The 17,428-nt window shown below is 43.1% G+C and overlaps 1 protein-coding gene across 1 annotated transcript in view; it reads left to right on the forward strand.

The window, feature by feature from the left end:
- Positions 1–17,428, forward strand: part of LOC306936684 (ras-related protein Rab-26-like) — a gene marked incomplete at both ends in the record, with an annotated part of 70,203 nt that overhangs the window by 38,865 nt on the left and 13,910 nt on the right. Inside the window, 3 exons of the mRNA XM_079520286.1 lie at positions 1,085–1,126; positions 5,909–5,975; positions 12,309–12,361. Of these exons, the coding sequence (XP_079376412.1) occupies positions 1,085–1,126; positions 5,909–5,975; positions 12,309–12,361 (162 nt within the window). The remainder of the gene's footprint in view (positions 1–1,084; positions 1,127–5,908; positions 5,976–12,308; positions 12,362–17,428) is intronic.

The following is a 17,428-nucleotide window of genomic DNA, read 5'->3' on the forward strand; positions in this document are numbered from 1 at the left end:
CCTGTGTGTTGAGGCCCTCTGGGAGTTGTAGTTGTTGCTACAGCGGGCATTTTGTGTGTGGGAATGTAGCACCTACAGTATCTACCACCTATCCCCTTGTGATGACACAATAAATTAATGCAGGTGAAATGACATGTCATGTTTTCTGATGATGGGGCCTAAGGGGAGCATGTATAGGGAAAACAGCATGGGACCAAGAATCGACCTCTGGGGGACTCCGCATGAGAGGGGGGCAGTGGGAGAAGACCCTTTAAGAGGTCTTATTCTATAAACTGTACAAGTGGATAAATAACAGTTTGTTATCTAACATGGAAAACTGTCATCCTGTACAACCCAGAGTAATGCCAAACCACCTCCTTGCAATCGATGGCAGAAAATATAGGCTCATTCATTAATTCCCTCTGTCAATGCAGACCTACCTCTGCCCTGAGACACTGAAAAGGTGTGTGTGTGTGTGTGTGTGTGTGTGTGTGTGTGTGTGTGTGTGTGTGTGTGTGTGTGTGTGTGTGTGTGTGTGTGTGTGTATGGGGGGGGGGGTCACCTGGAGGAGAGACATGCAATATTGATGCAAGGAAGAGCAGTGGAAAGTGTGGAAGGGAGATGAGAGAGGAAGGGTGCATGTGTGATGATGAAAGTCAGTTTCTGATCAGTATAAATTATCAGTGAAAGGTGTTTACAATACAGGTGCACAGACTTCGTCAGTGGCGTGCACAGACATTTAGAGGGGCAGGTGCTCAAGTGAAAAAAGGGCACTTTGTGTAGCGTGTGGAAGATTTTGGGGACTAAATAATATATTAGAATATTTTTATCAAGAATTGATCAATGTCACCATGGTCCACATACTGTACAGTGTACACTGTACAAAAAAATATGTTTTTATTTTTCAAAAGGGCACATTGCCAAAAGGGCAAGGGGTGCTCTAGCACCCCCTAGTGTCTATCTGTGCACGCCACTGGACTTCGCTGTACGCAGTCATTTTGAACTGAATGGATGTTTTATTGTGAATCAGGGATTGCTAATCCAGCATAATCGCTGATGTTTTCTCTTAATTTCTTCTCTGTGTCATTGTTTTCTCAATTTCTAGAATAAAGTCATGAACATCGACGAAGTCAAGGTGAAGCTGCAGGTAAGAGATCTTATGGTAATTTTCATCCCGTCGATCATTCTCAATACATTGCGTTGCTTCACTTGCTGGCATGCTATCTGTAAGAGCAAAATTAATGTCCAGGCCAAATCAAGCAGTTCCCAAGCCTTCTAAAGCCAACCTTCAAATCCTGTTTTCGAATCCTGTCTCCTTAACCCCAGAAACCCACAGGACGCAATGCAGCCCAAGGGTTCTCAAAGTGTGGTCCGGGGACCCTTGTGGGTTCTTGACTGGGTTCCATGGGGTCCCCAGCTAAATGATTGATAGTTAGAAACCAAATGGAACCTTACACGTTTGTCACTCTGAGAGTGTGCAAACTGGACTCTGTCGGAGTTATGGGGGTCCATGCCCCTAATGCATACCAGTCTGCGGTTCCTTGAAATGAAAACGTTTGAGAAACCATGAATTGTATAGCCTAGTCTGACTTACCTATCTAATCAAACTATATGAAATGCTGCTCCTATGTCCGCTTTATTATTCTGTAATTTTCAGTTAGAAACAATAATACAGCCCCTAAAAGTTAATTTAGGCTTTGTTGATCATGGACCAGTCTTTGTTTTGGCCGCATCTCTCTCCTCCAGCTCACACTGCATTCAAACATACACGCCCACTTGCATGTCTCACTGTGGTTTGTGTATTTGTGCCTAACTGAGCTGGTAATTATGTAAATAGTCCCTAATTAACTTAATTAGAGGCTGACAGAGGTTGGTGGCGCAACTTCTCCTTCTTGTGATTAGGTCTATCACGAAAACACTCATTGCACAGGGCAGATAAATTATGCATTCTATACTGGCAATGCAATACTCAAAGAACTATTGACAATGTTAGATATTGGGCCATAGGAAACCTTTGGTGTGAGGTGGAGACTGATGGTAATAAACTACAGAGAACTAAGGCCCAGTGAATCTTTAACCTGGTCAACTTAAACCAAACCCTTCTCTCCATGAAGGGTTTATTGTGCTTTATTTGACTCTGATTTCATTCCATATATGTTTCAAAGGACACACTGATGATGAACAAAATGTACAAAGAAATGACTGACAATGACCGGTGCCAATAATCAATATAATTACTATGGCTAAAACATGCTAAGCATGCATCTTTTGTATTTCAAATTAGACCGGTCACAATGTTTGAGATAATCTTTTATTTATTTATTTATTGCATAATGATAATCTTTTCTGTTATGACTCGAGTGTGGTGTGACCCAAAAGCACAACAAGGAGAGGCAAAGCAGAGTTAAAGCCTCCTCGGGCGGATCTTTTATTCACAAACACAGGGGGCACTGAGAGGCCAGGGATCCGTAGGCTGCTCCACAGAGCTCGGGTCATCGGAAACTGGAGAGGAGAAGAGAAGGGGTTCACAGAGGAGAATATAATGCACAGTAATGGCGTGATGTTTAACTGGCTAGCTCCAAACACTGAGAACCATCTGGCTGTCTAACATTACCAACCTATACTGGTGACGAACTGGCGCCGAGCTTCAGACAGGGCTGGCTCTTGTAGACTCACCAGCTGATTGCAGATGACGCTCAGGTGGGGAGGTTGTAACTGGGAGACAGATGTGTTGAGAGGTGCTGTGGACTGCTCTGCGTCCCTCTGGTGGCGCTGAAGGTCACAGAGCACCCACAGCACACAGATGTGAAGTCGAAGGGGGGTCGAGACGTAACACTTTTCCATGTTAAAAACATTTCATATAGCCTATTTAAAAAAACAAAATAAAATATATTGGAAATGGCAGATCTACAATCTCTTTTTTCTTCTTCCAAGTACAACGGGGGACTTAATTTAATTTTGTATATTTTTCTTTTATTTGTTTCTAAAAGGTTGACACATTTCAGAAATCGAAATAAGGGACACTAATTACGGCATAATACAAACACAACAGGTCTTACACCTGCATTATTCATAACATAATCACAAGGAAATGCAATGCTTCAGCCATTCCACACATGTATTGTATGTTTTGTAGTTTGAAATTGTCAAATGTTTCCAAAGTATGAAAAAGTTAATAAAATAATGCTTTGGGAAATGAAATAATGTGTATGTAATGTAAAGTATATGCATGATTTGAACCTGCTAAATTTACCCTTCAACGTATTGTATATTCCATAATGACATCCACAAGTAAGAGTTTTAGGCATTGAATGTCAAATGTTCAAGCATGTTCAAATCGTGTATACGTTTCCTTATTTCAGTCCATTTTCCAAAGCATACAGAATTCAAGTGCCTGCTCTTCCTTCTGCTTCTGGAGTTTCAGCGACCGCGCTCCTAGTGCCTGCCTTATCTCAGGCGTGCGTGCCATGCATGCGTCTGTAGTTCACGGACCTCGAGAACTGTCCAACTGGCCCAACTTCAAACACAATATATGGGCATATATAAAAGGGAAGCAGACACAGAGAGAGAGAGAGACAGACAGACAGACAGACAGACAGACAGACAGACAGACAGACAGACAGAACGGGCACTCAGTCCTACTGTAAATTGGATCAATAGTCAATTTGTGGCCCAGCATGCAGAGAACGAAAGGGGGGAGAGATATTTTTCATCTCCTTTAAATGCCATTCCTCATTACTGCCACAGGGGGTCTTCTTTCATGCACTGGCCCCCCCAGGGTGGGGCTTAGGAAGAAGTACTGGCATCAAAGCTGATGAGAGAGAGGGAGAGAAAGAGAGAGTTGACATGTTTCATATATAGACAGGTGAGGTCTCATGGCAATTCTTTTTTTTTAAGATATTTTTTTGGCTTTTTGCATTTATTGATAGACAGACAGTGACAGGAAACGCGAGATGCGGGGGAAGACACGCAGCAAAGGTCATCGGGATCGGGACTCGAACCTGCGACACGCTGTCAGGCTTACCAGCCTAGGTGCCCAGACCGCTAGGCTGGTCCGGGCCCTCATGGCAATTGGAACACAAACCTGGGTAGTGCAGTCAGCTCTCTCTTTCTCTCTGATGAAGTGATGCAATCACTTCTGCATTCAACTTGGGGTTGAACTGTTGATTCAGAGTGATTGGCCATATAGCACAGCTGAGCTCACTGATATAATATTCATGTTCAACATTGTGTAGCCACTGCACTGCCTCCAGCAAGATGGGGAGACATTAAGGACACAGGCACTCTGCAGAGCCAGCTCTCATTGCAAGTCTCAGGGTGTGCACAACGTGTCTAGGTTTATTGTCGCTGTCAGGCAGAAACCTGACTCAACTTATGTTTTTGTTTTGTTTTGTTTCGTAAATGAATGCTTTTGCTTGGCCATACAAGAGTGTTGCACTAAAGTAGAGAAAATAGCCAGGGTAGAGAGTGAGAAGAGTGTGGTCTACATGTATGTATACACTACGCTATGCGGTCATCACATCTAAGGCTCTATTTTCGTCCATGCTTTGCCTTTTTTTTTACTATTTTGAAAAACATCTTTGAATAGCCAATCTACAAGCTCACAACGTGTCGATGTAGATTGGCTATTTTAATTATTCAAAAATGTTTTTCCAAAATAGTAAAAAAAAAAAAAGGCAAAGTAGTTTAGGAATAAGGGGTTTAGCATGGACGAAAATAGAGCCCCTAGGGCTCCATTTTCGTCACCGCTAAACCCCTTATCCCTAAACTTCTTTGCCTTTTTTACTACAGTATTTTGAAAAACATTTTGGAATAGTTCAACTAGAAAATCTACATTGACACGTTGTGAGCTTGTAGACTGGCCATTGATGTATATTTAGCACCAAGTTACCCAAATTGTGTCGTTAGCAGTGATGGTCGTCGAAGGAAGAAAGGAGAAGACCAGCAGGTTGTCGTCACATTCTGATCAGTTTTATTGAACAGAATAACTCAGTACAAGGCTTTCCACGGGCGGAAGGCCCCGTGGAATACATGAAGTCACATCATAGCTAATCAGTGTGGACTCTGCTAGTTTCACAGCGTCTGCAGTATTTACTAGCTTCTAAGTCCCGCCTCCCTAGAAACTCACAGGATCTTCCGGTGGAGGGGGAGGAGGGACACAGAGCATACAGCTCATGTAACACTCTATAAGTTTTATACCAAATAAGACTAATTCAATATCTATACTATATATGAAGTATGCCGAACACATGTAATGAAATTGTTCAAACTATATTGTTAACCAGTCTAAATGATTAAGCACAAATACACAGTGTAGATTCATCAATTCTGGAGCAGAGAGCAGGAAGCTCTCTGCAACACACACACAGCTGTTGGTTTAACAGTTGGAGATAGGAGCTGTTCCTATCATTAGGTCAGAAACAGAACCCCCGACCCCCTGGGGTGCCTGGCCGCATTCTTAACAAAAGGCTTTGTTTTTACAGACTGGCTGTAAATAGCTCTAAGCCGTTTTTACTCTGTGCTAGTCACCAAGTTTCAACTTACAGAGCTCCTCTTGTGTCCTGTGCAAACTGACACTGTGTGTCAACTGTCTATTAAAATATCAACTGATTGATATATACGTGTCCATGTCTATAAAATATCCATCACCATTTTAACTATTCAAAAATGTTTAGCAAAATAGTAAAAAAAAAGGCAAAGAAGTTTGGGGATAAGGGGTTTAGCATGGACGAAAATAGAGTACTCATTGTACCCACCTGTCTGTGTGCCCATACTGTATATGGAGATCCATGATCCACAATGATCCATGATCTATATATACAGTATGTATGGGCATGCTGATATGATATGGAGATTCAGATTCCTGATGTCATAAGTATATATGCACTATTCTAATTAGCCAGGATCTTTCTTCTTGCCTTTTGTGCAGATCTGGGACACGGCTGGACAAGAACGCTTCCGCAGTGTTACTCATGCCTACTACCGTGACGCCCATGGTGAGACACGCACGCACACACGCACGCACGCACGCACGCACGCACGCACGCACACACACACACACACACACACCTTGTGCATACAGCAGCACTGTCTTCCACATTAAAAGGCATTCCATGTCACCCATCAAGCATGCACTATACAGATAAACATTGTTTTAAATATATGTCAAGGTACATCATCATTCATTTGCGTGGCTTTGTATTTTTGTTCACAGGTGTGAACGGCTTCATAGAACATTAAACGTTTCCTTGCATGTTCCCTGTGTCATTTAAGGCATGGATACCCATCATTTTTTGTCTTTAGTGGTTGCGTGAGAGGCACAGATGACACAATAAAAGGTATAACATTTGCATTTGCATTTGTTTTTCGCCCATAAAGCTACTACTGAAATGGAGTATATGGAGGTTTATACTTAAGCACGATGCTCTGCATCGAAAAGAAATGTCTAGGTGTTGACTAGATCAGTTATGCTTCCACATAGACTGGCCCTCAAGGACAACACACCTTTACATCCTGAATTACTCATAACACGTGGGATGTGTGTGTGTGTGTGCGTGTGCGTGTGCGTGTGCGTGCGTGCGTGCGTGCGTGCGTGTGTGTCTGCACTTTGGCTATTAGTGTGTGCGGCCACTTGTATATACCTTTTATATTGTTCTGCCGTGGACCGGCACCACTACAAGGACTGCACGGAAGCTTGCCAAGTTTCTGCGTGCGTCACAGAAGGGGACCTTCGGTATAGGCCAATCAGAGGCAATGTGAACAATTTGCTTTCTCATGCCAATAGAGCGTCGCAGTCCCGCCTCCTACCCTGGACCAGGAAATGAAACCCAATGCATTATTCTCATAGACATTTTTTAAAGTATTTATTTAAAGACGGTTACGCCGCGGACAAAGTCAACAAAGACAACTCATGACAACACAAACAATATTTTGGACCAAACAAATAATTACAAAGAAGAAAAAAACGGCAGGTTACAACACTTTTTTTGTTGTTTTTCTTCTTTGTAATTATTTGTTTGGTCAAAAATATTGTTTGTGTTGTCATGAGTTGTCACGACTCGAGTTGGCTTTGTCCGCGGCGTAACCGTCTTTAAATAAATACTTTAAGAAATGTCTATGAGAATAATGCATTGGGTTTCATTTCCTGGTCCATGGTAGGAGGCGGGACTGCGACGCTCTATTAAAGCTCCTTTGGATTGAATTGATAAGTCCCGGAAAAGAAGCGCTGTGATTGGCCAGTATACAGTAGTCACTTGAGTCAAGTTGAGTGGCCGCGATGCAGCTTGCCTTCCGCACTTCCACTTGACTTCCGCCTTACAGTGCAATACAGGTCGCTCCAATGAACTGCAGCGGCCAATGAGGCGTCTAGGTTTATCTATGTATGCGCGCAGACCCTCTTCTTGACAGTGTCTGCGGGCGTTTCACGGCAGCGGGATGGCGTGCATCCTGTCAGCGCGTTGCGCTCGGTGCTGGAGAGAATTGTCGCTCGTGCTCAATGGCTGCCATCCTCCACTCTAACATGAAAGGAGACAGCAGGGTGCTTAGCCCGGGACTTTTAGGTGTCACCAGTAACCACATCACAAGGAGGGGAAGATGGATATATTGTGAAAATGTTTGCGCTTCGACAATAACAAGGCTGGCTGCCGAATGTGACATCTAGTTTGTAAAAGCAAGCGCGGATCGCTTTTTCAAAAGCCCTGAAACCAAGTTTCCGCCTGTGCCTCTGGTGGTTGGGTTGGTGTGTGGGATGCGACTGTGCACGTGTGTACATACTGTTCGAACCTGGCATGTTTTCTTGCATGCCTGATTATATGTCTGATGGTGTGAGTCATGTTTTGGCTGCTAGCCTGTCTATTTATTATTTATTTTCATTCATTTTTATTTTATTTGGGATTTTTATTTGGCTGAGAGTGTCGCAAAAACAAGTATTATATCTGGGAAGACATGGAGGTCAACGACAACTAGGTGGCGGAGGCATACATCCGCAATGCAGTATTTCAATTCTTTATCTTAAAATGTGTTTTTTGAAAGTGAAAATATAGTGTGGACATGCCGTCAATCTACTTGGAGGGGGACACAGCTTGCACATTGGAGGGCTCCAATAGCCACTTATTTATTGTTGCACAGAAGTGAACAAGAAAACAACATGTAAAGGAGAGTATTAAAACAAAACGTTGACGCCGTCAGGTGTCTCCAAAGAAAGACGAGTGGTGATGGGGGGGAGAGAGAGGGAGATAAACTGAGAGAAAAAAGACAAGATTTTTTTTCCCGTAAGAAGCATTAAAGGTATATTCAGTGATTTGACTTAATTCAAATATCACTTATTTTTCCTTTTTTTCTGGATAATCCTCCCTACTATAGAGTGTGCTGACCATATAAGGAGTTCCTCCCTGTCCCCAGTGAGCCCCTGGGGTCAAAAAACCCTAGTTTTGGTTTGGGCTTTGGGTGGCAAAGCCTTCATCCAATCAGGATGAGAGGGGCCTTCCTCCAATCATGATCGAGTGGGGAGGGCATTGGTGCACGTGCTGTTGGTCTGTTGTACTTCCCCCACTGTAGAGCGTGTGCATGTGCACATCTTGTTACCGGGTGGACCGTTTTTTTTCCCAAATCACTGAATGCTCCTTTAAGTGGTCAGATGGGTGGGGTCGCAAACGAAACGCTTTCAAAATGCTCAAGTGGGCCCTGACTGGGAAGAAGTACAGTATAGGTTCCGGGTTAAGTCCCATGCGGTTGCTGCTGCCTGCATCAAGCTTCACTGAACTTCAGCCAGCAACAAAATGCTCACATAAAACGCCTCTTGCCGGTGGGCAGCGCTGCGCTTTGTGTGCTTTACATATTGCATTTTTTGTAGTAGAAGAAAAGATGACGTGACCATCAACTAAAGAGCATTTTCTTTTCTTCTTTGTGGTCATTTTTCAACCGTATGTGAAGATGAAACAACTATTTATGTATGAGGACAGAGAGATGAGTGATGGAAAATAGAGGGTAGGATGTCCTGAGGCTAACCAGAGGAAGAAGGCTAAAACACTTCCACTATTTGTTCGCGCCCATCCAAGGCTACTCTGTCAGCACCAACAGCAAAGCATTGCAGCACAGATAACACCGCAAGCGTACACACACAAGTTGTCTCTCTCTTTCTGTCTCTCTCTGTCTCTCGTCATCTCCCTCTCCCCTCCCGTTCTCATTACCACGTGCACACTAACCTGCACATGAATACGCTTTCTACCAGATTGTGCCCCACCGTTTCATGCTCACACTCTCTCTCTCTCTCCTGCACAGCACACAAAGAAGAATGATAAATTGAGCCGGGCATTGTTATTCTGTGGACAGGGTTATGGACCCTCTATCCACAGCTGATGATCAGCGTGGGAGTATATGCTCTGGAACTGGCTCTCAAAGAGGAATGATTAGAGTGTTTATTTGTGTACTAAAGATTATATGATATCATCACATGGGGGGGGGATAACAAAATATCAATTAAAGCTTATTATTTTGATTGTGTCATTGTTCTTTGTCGTTCTACTCTCCTTACATACATGTCTACATTGGGTCTCCATTTTCTTCTTTACCCCGCCGCTCCCGTATGGCTCTCCCATTTCTCTCAGCATCTTTGTTGCTGTGTATATCCATTTCTGTGACCAGATTTGACTGAGAGACTGCCATCGCGCAAATTCCAGCTTTTCACCAGAGGAGAAAAACTTTTTTTCCCCCCTTTTTTTCAAAATGAGTTAATAGCATAGGCAGACTCTTCACATACTAGACAGTGTCAGAGCTGAAATCGACATGTAAATATGAAATAAATGCTTAAACATGTAGCTAGGTGTAATGTTAGAGACCACAGAAGTGAACCTTTCAAGCCTGTTTTCTCAACTCGCTGTTTTCTGCAAGACATTACTCTATAAGCCATATCTCCAAAACTGGTGGGTCAAACTGAACAACCAATATGTCAATTTGAAGCTATGATTCCCTGCTTTCATATTACATGAAAAAACGAAAATTCAAAAAAATCCAATGGCAGTCCCTCAGTCAAATTTAGTCACTTCTGTTCTCTCTCACTTTCCCATTCTGTTTCACGTGTGCCGTGACCATATTCTCACCTCCATTTCCACTGTTGTTGTCGCTAAGGAGCCACTACCATGCCTCCAGCGAGGTTTTTGGATTATTAGTCTAATAATACAGCAATTTGGAAAGACTCTCAGCTGCACACAACAACATCTGCAGGTGATCATTATTACCGATAAGAGAATGATCACTCTGTGTAATGATTTGTTTTGTATTTTGTATTTTCTCGCCGGAGGTGGTGTTGATTGATTCCACAGTGAGCTGCCTTAAAGAGAAACTCCACTCTGGGTCTATGGAATTGTTTGAAAATTTCCTTCAGAGTCAAACGAGGTCGTTATTGTCAATCCAGACATTCTGTATACCGGTAGTATAATCAATACACCCAAACCAACTCTTCTATATAGTGGTTCTGAAACATTTGCATTTGATGTATGTACTGTAGTTGGCCACAGACCCCCAGAATTTGTGCCAGGGACCCACATGAGGATATTATATTTTTTATTTTATTGTATACAATTCCAAAAGATTTCAGACTTTTTATCATTATTTTTTCAGCTCTACGATCTTTTCTCATTTCTAAATATATATATATTCAGTTGTATTTGATTTCATTAATATACAATTTGTGTTTTTTTACATTGCATTTCAGACTTTTACACTATACATGAATGTTGAGTACTGGTGTTGTTGTTTTGCTCTGTATCTGTTCTGTAATTGTTGTCATGTATCTGTTGTCTGTCCTGTCTTATGTGCAAACTTCAATAAAAATACTTGAATAATAAAATAGGGCTAAATGCTGGGGACCCCCTAGAATCCTCTTAAGGGATCGAGACCAATGAACCAATGTGGTGAATGATTTAATGTTGTACTGCAGTGGAATTTCACTTTTAAACAGTATGAATGGGCCCAACAGAATATGCCTAGACACACGCACGCATGCACACACACACACACACACACACACACACACACACACACACGCATGCACGCACACACACGCTGTGCTATCTGCACCAGCAGTTTATAATCTCTTCTTGATATGATATAGATAATAGCCTAAAGACCTTTAAGATACATACAGTACATTATCAACATGTTCAAAAGTGTTGTGAACATTCGGTATGTACTAAATTAAAAAAGACAGCTGGTGTTTACATTTGAAACTGTGTTCCTTATTTTGGAAAGATGATGACTTCTGCTCTGTTACACTGAACAGACCTTCTAAGATGATACAACACCAAGGTCTATCTTTTAATGAGCCGAGGCTGCAGTGATTTGAACAGGGTGCTCTCAGGCCAAGAGAGAAGACAGCAGGCCAGCAATTAATGGATCATTTTATTTCCACAGGGTGGTTACATGGTTATATAATGTCTCAGCATGTAGCGCAGCATGCTTCTCAAAGTGCGGTCCGGGGGCCCCCAGAGGTCCTTGAGGGGGTTCCAGGGGGTCCCCAGTCAAATTATTGATAGTTAGGAACTCCTGGGGGCGGGAGTGGCTCAGGGGTAGAGTGGCCAGTAGAGAAGCCGGATGGGAACCATGAGGTTCCCAGTTCGAGTTCAGAGTTAGTGTCGAAGTGTCCTTGAGCAAGACACTGAACCCCTAATTGCTCCCCATGTGCAGGTTGGTGACTTGCATGGTTTCCTCTGCCATCGGTGTATGAATGGGTGAATGTAATGCACGAACACATTTAGCCTATGTGTCAACGTACAAGTGAAACCTAATGGTCCATCAGAGTTAAATTAACACTGTTAATACTACAGTGAATTTTGGGCGTCCCGGAGATCAAAATGGTATCAAATGGGGGTCCATGGCCCAATGCTTGAAATTAAAATGGTTGAGAATCACTGCTATAGCCGTAAAAACCTTCTTCTATGGGGGTCACTGGCACAAAACCACTGAGGTAGAGCAGTTTGGGAATCAGGCGGTTTCTGGTTCAATCCCTGCTCCTTCTGGTGTAATTTATTTCATGTGAGAAAGAAACTGAACCCCTGAGCCATGCCAAGCTCCAATCTCCATCAAGCAGGTTGGAGCATTGCATGACTTTGCTGCTGGTGTGTGAAGTTGTGTATGAAATGGAATAAAATAATTTGGAATAGAAAACGCCCCTATATATAAATGCAGATGCATTTAGCCTACCAAAGCCTTCTTCAAATGAATTCAGGAAGCAATTATGAGAGCTGATAGCTGACAACTCTTCACGTCATGGGTTTTGAAGAATATGCTTTTCTCTCAATGTCTTTGTTTTTTGTCATCTCTTCTTTTCTTAGCTCTACTGCTGCTATACGATGTCACCAACAAAACATCTTTTGACAACATCCAGGTAGGATAATTGTCAGTAATCACCACAAATACAAAGCTGCACCCTGCATTCCGTATGCTTTTCATGCCGTATCCAGGTGTGAAACCTGTTTACCCAGTGTGAGTGCTGAATGTTTAAAAAAAAAAATTGTATTCCCATACATTGACATACATACAGATTGGCTCAAAATAATGTCTTATTCACACCGACACACACACAAAAAAAGTTATCGCTGTCGGAAAATTACATCTCTTTCTCTCTGCCCCCCACCCCCACCCCCGTCTCTCTTTCACGGTGCCATGATTGAGTGCACAGACACGCACACAAATTCTCCCTTTCTGTCTACTGCGGTAATGATATACACAGTATGTCTTGCATGCAGGGAGATGTGTACTTTACTGTGGAATTGCTTCCCACTCGTCCTGCGGTGACCCTGACCCACTCCAGTTGAAAACACAGTGGGATGAATATGAATCAGCCTTAGGGGTGGGAGGGGACACACAGAGTAAAAGGTCCAGAGAAGCGAGAGAGGAACACAGCAGGGTGGGAGAGGAAAGAAAGAAAAGCCCCGATTCACATGCTTGGTCGCACGGCGGTGACGCACGCTGAACATAGCCAACATAAGCGGCGACAGAGACACAGCATTAGGCTGAAAGAGGGATAGGAAAGAACCGCGTGGCGAGTGAAACTGAACGCGCGGCGATGGCGCCATGCAGGCTTGCACGATCTTTGTGTGCACGATCTTTGTATTTTTTCTGTTTTTCATGTGTCTATTTTTCAGCTACCTCGACCACGTGTGGTTGTTATGTGCAATGTTGATGTCTTCCCTTTGTATTCAGGGGTTTCTTCATGGGGACTGAAACCTTGAGGGTCAAAAGTGTCAATCAAAAAACTGCCATTTTGTGACATTCCAAAATCATCATATGTACCACAACAGATGTGGGTTTGGGCAACAGGAGGGGTGGGTCGTGGGGAAATGGGGGGGGGGGGGGGGGGTAGCGTTAGTTCGACGTCCCAATAATCCGACATTACTAACCATACCTTTAACCCTAACCGCATGCGGAAGCCACGGGCAAGTCTTTTTTTTGCAGAAAATAGCAGATCGACAAATGCAACGCGGTGTGAGCTTCATGGCGATCGATTGGATATTTTCAGCTAATAAAGCTGGTTAACCTGAGGGTCCAACGGTTGGCATGGCAACCCTCTGTGGTGGTGGTGGTGGTGGGGGGGGGATTGACAAGCTTTTAGAGCTTGTTCCTACTGTGTCCCTGAGGGACGGACGGTTGATCCGTCCATCCATTTTAGTCTGACGTCCGGTCCATTCTTCCTGTTTGTTTTTTATTTCTCTCTCTCTCTCTCTCTCCCCCCTCTAATGGTGTGTGTAGGCCTCCAGGGAGAGAGGGGACAGAATATACAGTCGTTCAGTGGTTCTCAAAGTGGGGTCCGGAGAATCCCCAGGGGTTTCCTTGAGTGGGTTCCAGGGGTCCCCATGCAGCCAAATGAGTTATCATCGCATCACAATCCGTTCAACCACTTTAATCCTAGTACATCAGCTATTCTTTGAGTGGTGAAGCCACTCCAAGGAACAGCAATGTGTGTCCCCCTTTTTTTTTAAAGTGTAATAATTATGAAACATTTTAACAACACAAATCTTTTATGGAGGTTCCTCTCCCAAAATATTTACAGATGGGGTTCTGTGGCCAAATATATTGAATATGTCCTTGACGTGATAAAGTTTGAGAACCACAGAGTAGAGTAACCGTGCTGTCCTGTTTTGAGCAGTGGTGGGAAAAGTATTAATACGTATTTGGTATCAACTTAAAGTACCAAACGTAGAAAGTACTCATTATGCATAATGTCCCGTTTCACAACTTTTACAAAATGTATACAAATCTTTTGAAAATAGCAGGTCTACAAGCTCAAAATGTGACGCATTGTGAGCTTGTAAATCTGCTATTTTGTAAATCGACTATTTTCAAATGGCCTAAATGTATAGGGCTGAAGTGGTTAATGTATGTAATAATGTATGTATTCAAAGAATTATAGTGGAGTAAAAGTACGATATTTGCCTCTGAGATGTATAGTGGAGTAGAAGTAAAAGTACAGAAACTTGGAAATACTCGAGTAAAGTAATAAAAATACTTCGAAATTGTACTTAAGTAGCCTATTGCACTCGAGTAAATGTACTTAGTTACTTTACACCACTGCTTTTGAGCCATCTTCTTGGGGTGTGCTGCTCACTTTCAGATGTGGCTAGATTAGATGGAAGAAAGAACGCAGCAGACAGGCTTTATACTGAAGCTAATCCATGTGTGGCAGCAGGATGATTAATATCCGCTCATAATGCACTCTGACAACACCGACACGGGTTCCAGATTAGAGGAGACAGAAAAGTGGATAAGAATTACCTGGTCACTCATGAAAAGGAAACCATTCATTAGAGCCAGTTTAACCCATTAAAGGCCTGACGTCGAAATAAAAAAAATGTCCGCTCTGAAAGAATATATACATATTCAAAGATTTGTGCCGTATTTTTACGATTTTTCAAAAATAGCAGACCTACAAGTTCATAGCGCGCCACTCAGTGGCGCGCTGTGAGCTTGTAGATCTGCTATTTTTCAATAGCTAAAGTATAACAGAATGCTTGAAACACCAAAAGGGGTTCGCGCCCAAAATGTGTTATGATCGTTCACTGTGGATCACATCCCATCTCTTTGTACGGGCATATAGGATAATATTAGATTTCCTACCGAACCCATTTGACCCACTGCTTCGACCGGCACGCTGAATTTATAGCTCAATCATTAAGCTTTGGTCTTCCGGTCTTCTGCTGTACATGGCAGTATACCTTTGCTTTCTTTTAATGGCGTGGTGCATGGTCCCTATAGAGCGTTGCAGTCAATCATTTGTTGTCATGATTTGTCACGACTCGAGTTGGCTTCGTAGGACGCTTAAAAGGTCTTTAAATAGATACTTTTTGAAATGTCTATGGGAAAAATGCATTGGGATTCATTTGCTGGGCCTGGTGTCGTCATGAAAGTGGGCGGGACTGCGACGCTCTATAGGGGTCGAGCTGCCTAGAAGAGAGTTCTGTCTGTCTGTCTGTCTGTCTGTCTGTCTGTCTGTCTGTCCTTCCACGTCCGTTTGTCTGTCTGCCCGTGTCCGCATCCCTCCATATTTGGCCAAGCTAGACAGAAATCCACAGGAAAGCTTTCGCTGTTAGCGGATTCTGTCTGGATGTATTTATTTGAATGGCAACCCCTGGATTTACATATAGTTATTTGTTGTCAAAAGAGATTTTACTGCTTCGCTTATGTTTTGGCTAATAGAAAATGCAGAGTATGTTCCCGGCACATACATTTAATCCCAGTAATTTGTAACCATTTGAGAAGTTCTGTCATAGAGAAACCTGGTGAGTGGTGTGAGTAGAGAAACGAGCACAGGGTGCAGATAGAAAGACGTAAATATGCAGAGAGCACCACAATGGAGATGAAGTGACAAGGATGTGCAGAGAGCACCACAATGGAGATGAAGTGACAAGGATGTGCAGAGAGCACCACAATGGAGATGAAGTGACAAGGATGTGCAGAGAGCACCACAATGGAGATGAAGTGACAAGGATGTGCAGAGAGCACCACAATGGAGATGAAGTGACAAGGATGTGCAGAGAGCACCACAATGGAGATGAAGTGACAAGGATGTGCAGAGAGCACCACAATGGAGATGACGTGACAAGGATGTGCAGAGAGCACCACAATGGAGATGAAGTGACAAGGATGTGCAGAGAGCACCACAATGGAGATGAAGTGACAAGGATGTGCAGAGAGCACCACAATGGAGATGACGTGACAAGGATGTACAGAGAGCACCAGTGCACCACAATGGAGATGAAGTGACAAGGATGTGCAGAGAGCACCACAATGGAGATGAAGTGACAAGGAGACTAATACATTATTACATCGTCTCAGTCGGTTATGGAAACCTCATATGTCCAAAACCTGCTACTTTTCAGGATTCAAATAAAACAAAGCACGTCTCCAGCTTGCACTCGCAGATGATATCTACTACTTTTGATAGTTTTATGTGATGCTGTGTATACGAGAGTAAGTAGATATCCAATATAACAGCGAGCCAGACTTAGACTTGTGTTCATACAATTGAGAGGGGTGGTGTGAGCATGCATTTCTGTGCACTTGGAAACTGCATTATGTTTGCCCTGAAAGCAACAATGCACATTTGAATCAATAGGAGGAGCTCCCCCTCCCACCCACTCACACAATGTTGTAAGGCCTTTTTATACCCTGCCACTTATTGTCACTTTCATGAATAAAGAACATGTCAGTCACATGTCACTCGATGACAGTAAAAATAGACGATTAAGAGCTGTGGCAGAGCGTGAAATGGTAGCTTTTTAAAAGCATCTCTTTCGACATTATAATCCCCATGCCCACGCGCTCTCTCTGGCTCTGTCTCTCTCGCACGCACGCACGCACGCACACACGCACACACGCACGCACACACGCACACACGCACACACACACACACACACAATACGCATCAGAGCAGAGTCATCATTTTAGGGTGATAAATGTAATCTACAAGTACACGTGTGGAGATGCGGTTGTGCATGAGCTTGTAGATCTGCCATTGTTCACCATTAAAGATTTGTTAAATTGTTTTCCCCAAAAATGTTTCATGCCCAAAATAGACACCAGGAAAACATGGATGGCATGGACTGAGATTATAGACTGTAAAAATAAAAAAAAACAATCTGATTGAATGATGCAGATCTAAAATCAGATTAATCTACCAAAAAAAGACAACTCAAGAGAGCGCGCCTACTGTACCTGCTTGTCTATTTAAACTTATCTGCCTACCTGCTCATTCCTGGCTTCTCCCCTGCTGTGCTGACGTGTGTCGCTTGCTAACCTGCTGCTCATGAAGTTTTGCAAATCCCACCACCTCCCCAGCATCCACCTGTAGGCTCTGTTTCTACATCCCCCTGGGGGTCTTAATTCATTCTTCAAATGTCCATGCTACAGGGAATGAATAGAGACAGAGCACTGATGCCAAATTTTGCTCAATAAA

Source organism: Electrona antarctica, assembly GCF_951216825.1.
Source record: "Electrona antarctica genome assembly, chromosome: 14".
NCBI lineage: Eukaryota > Metazoa > Chordata > Actinopteri > Myctophiformes > Myctophidae > Electrona > Electrona antarctica.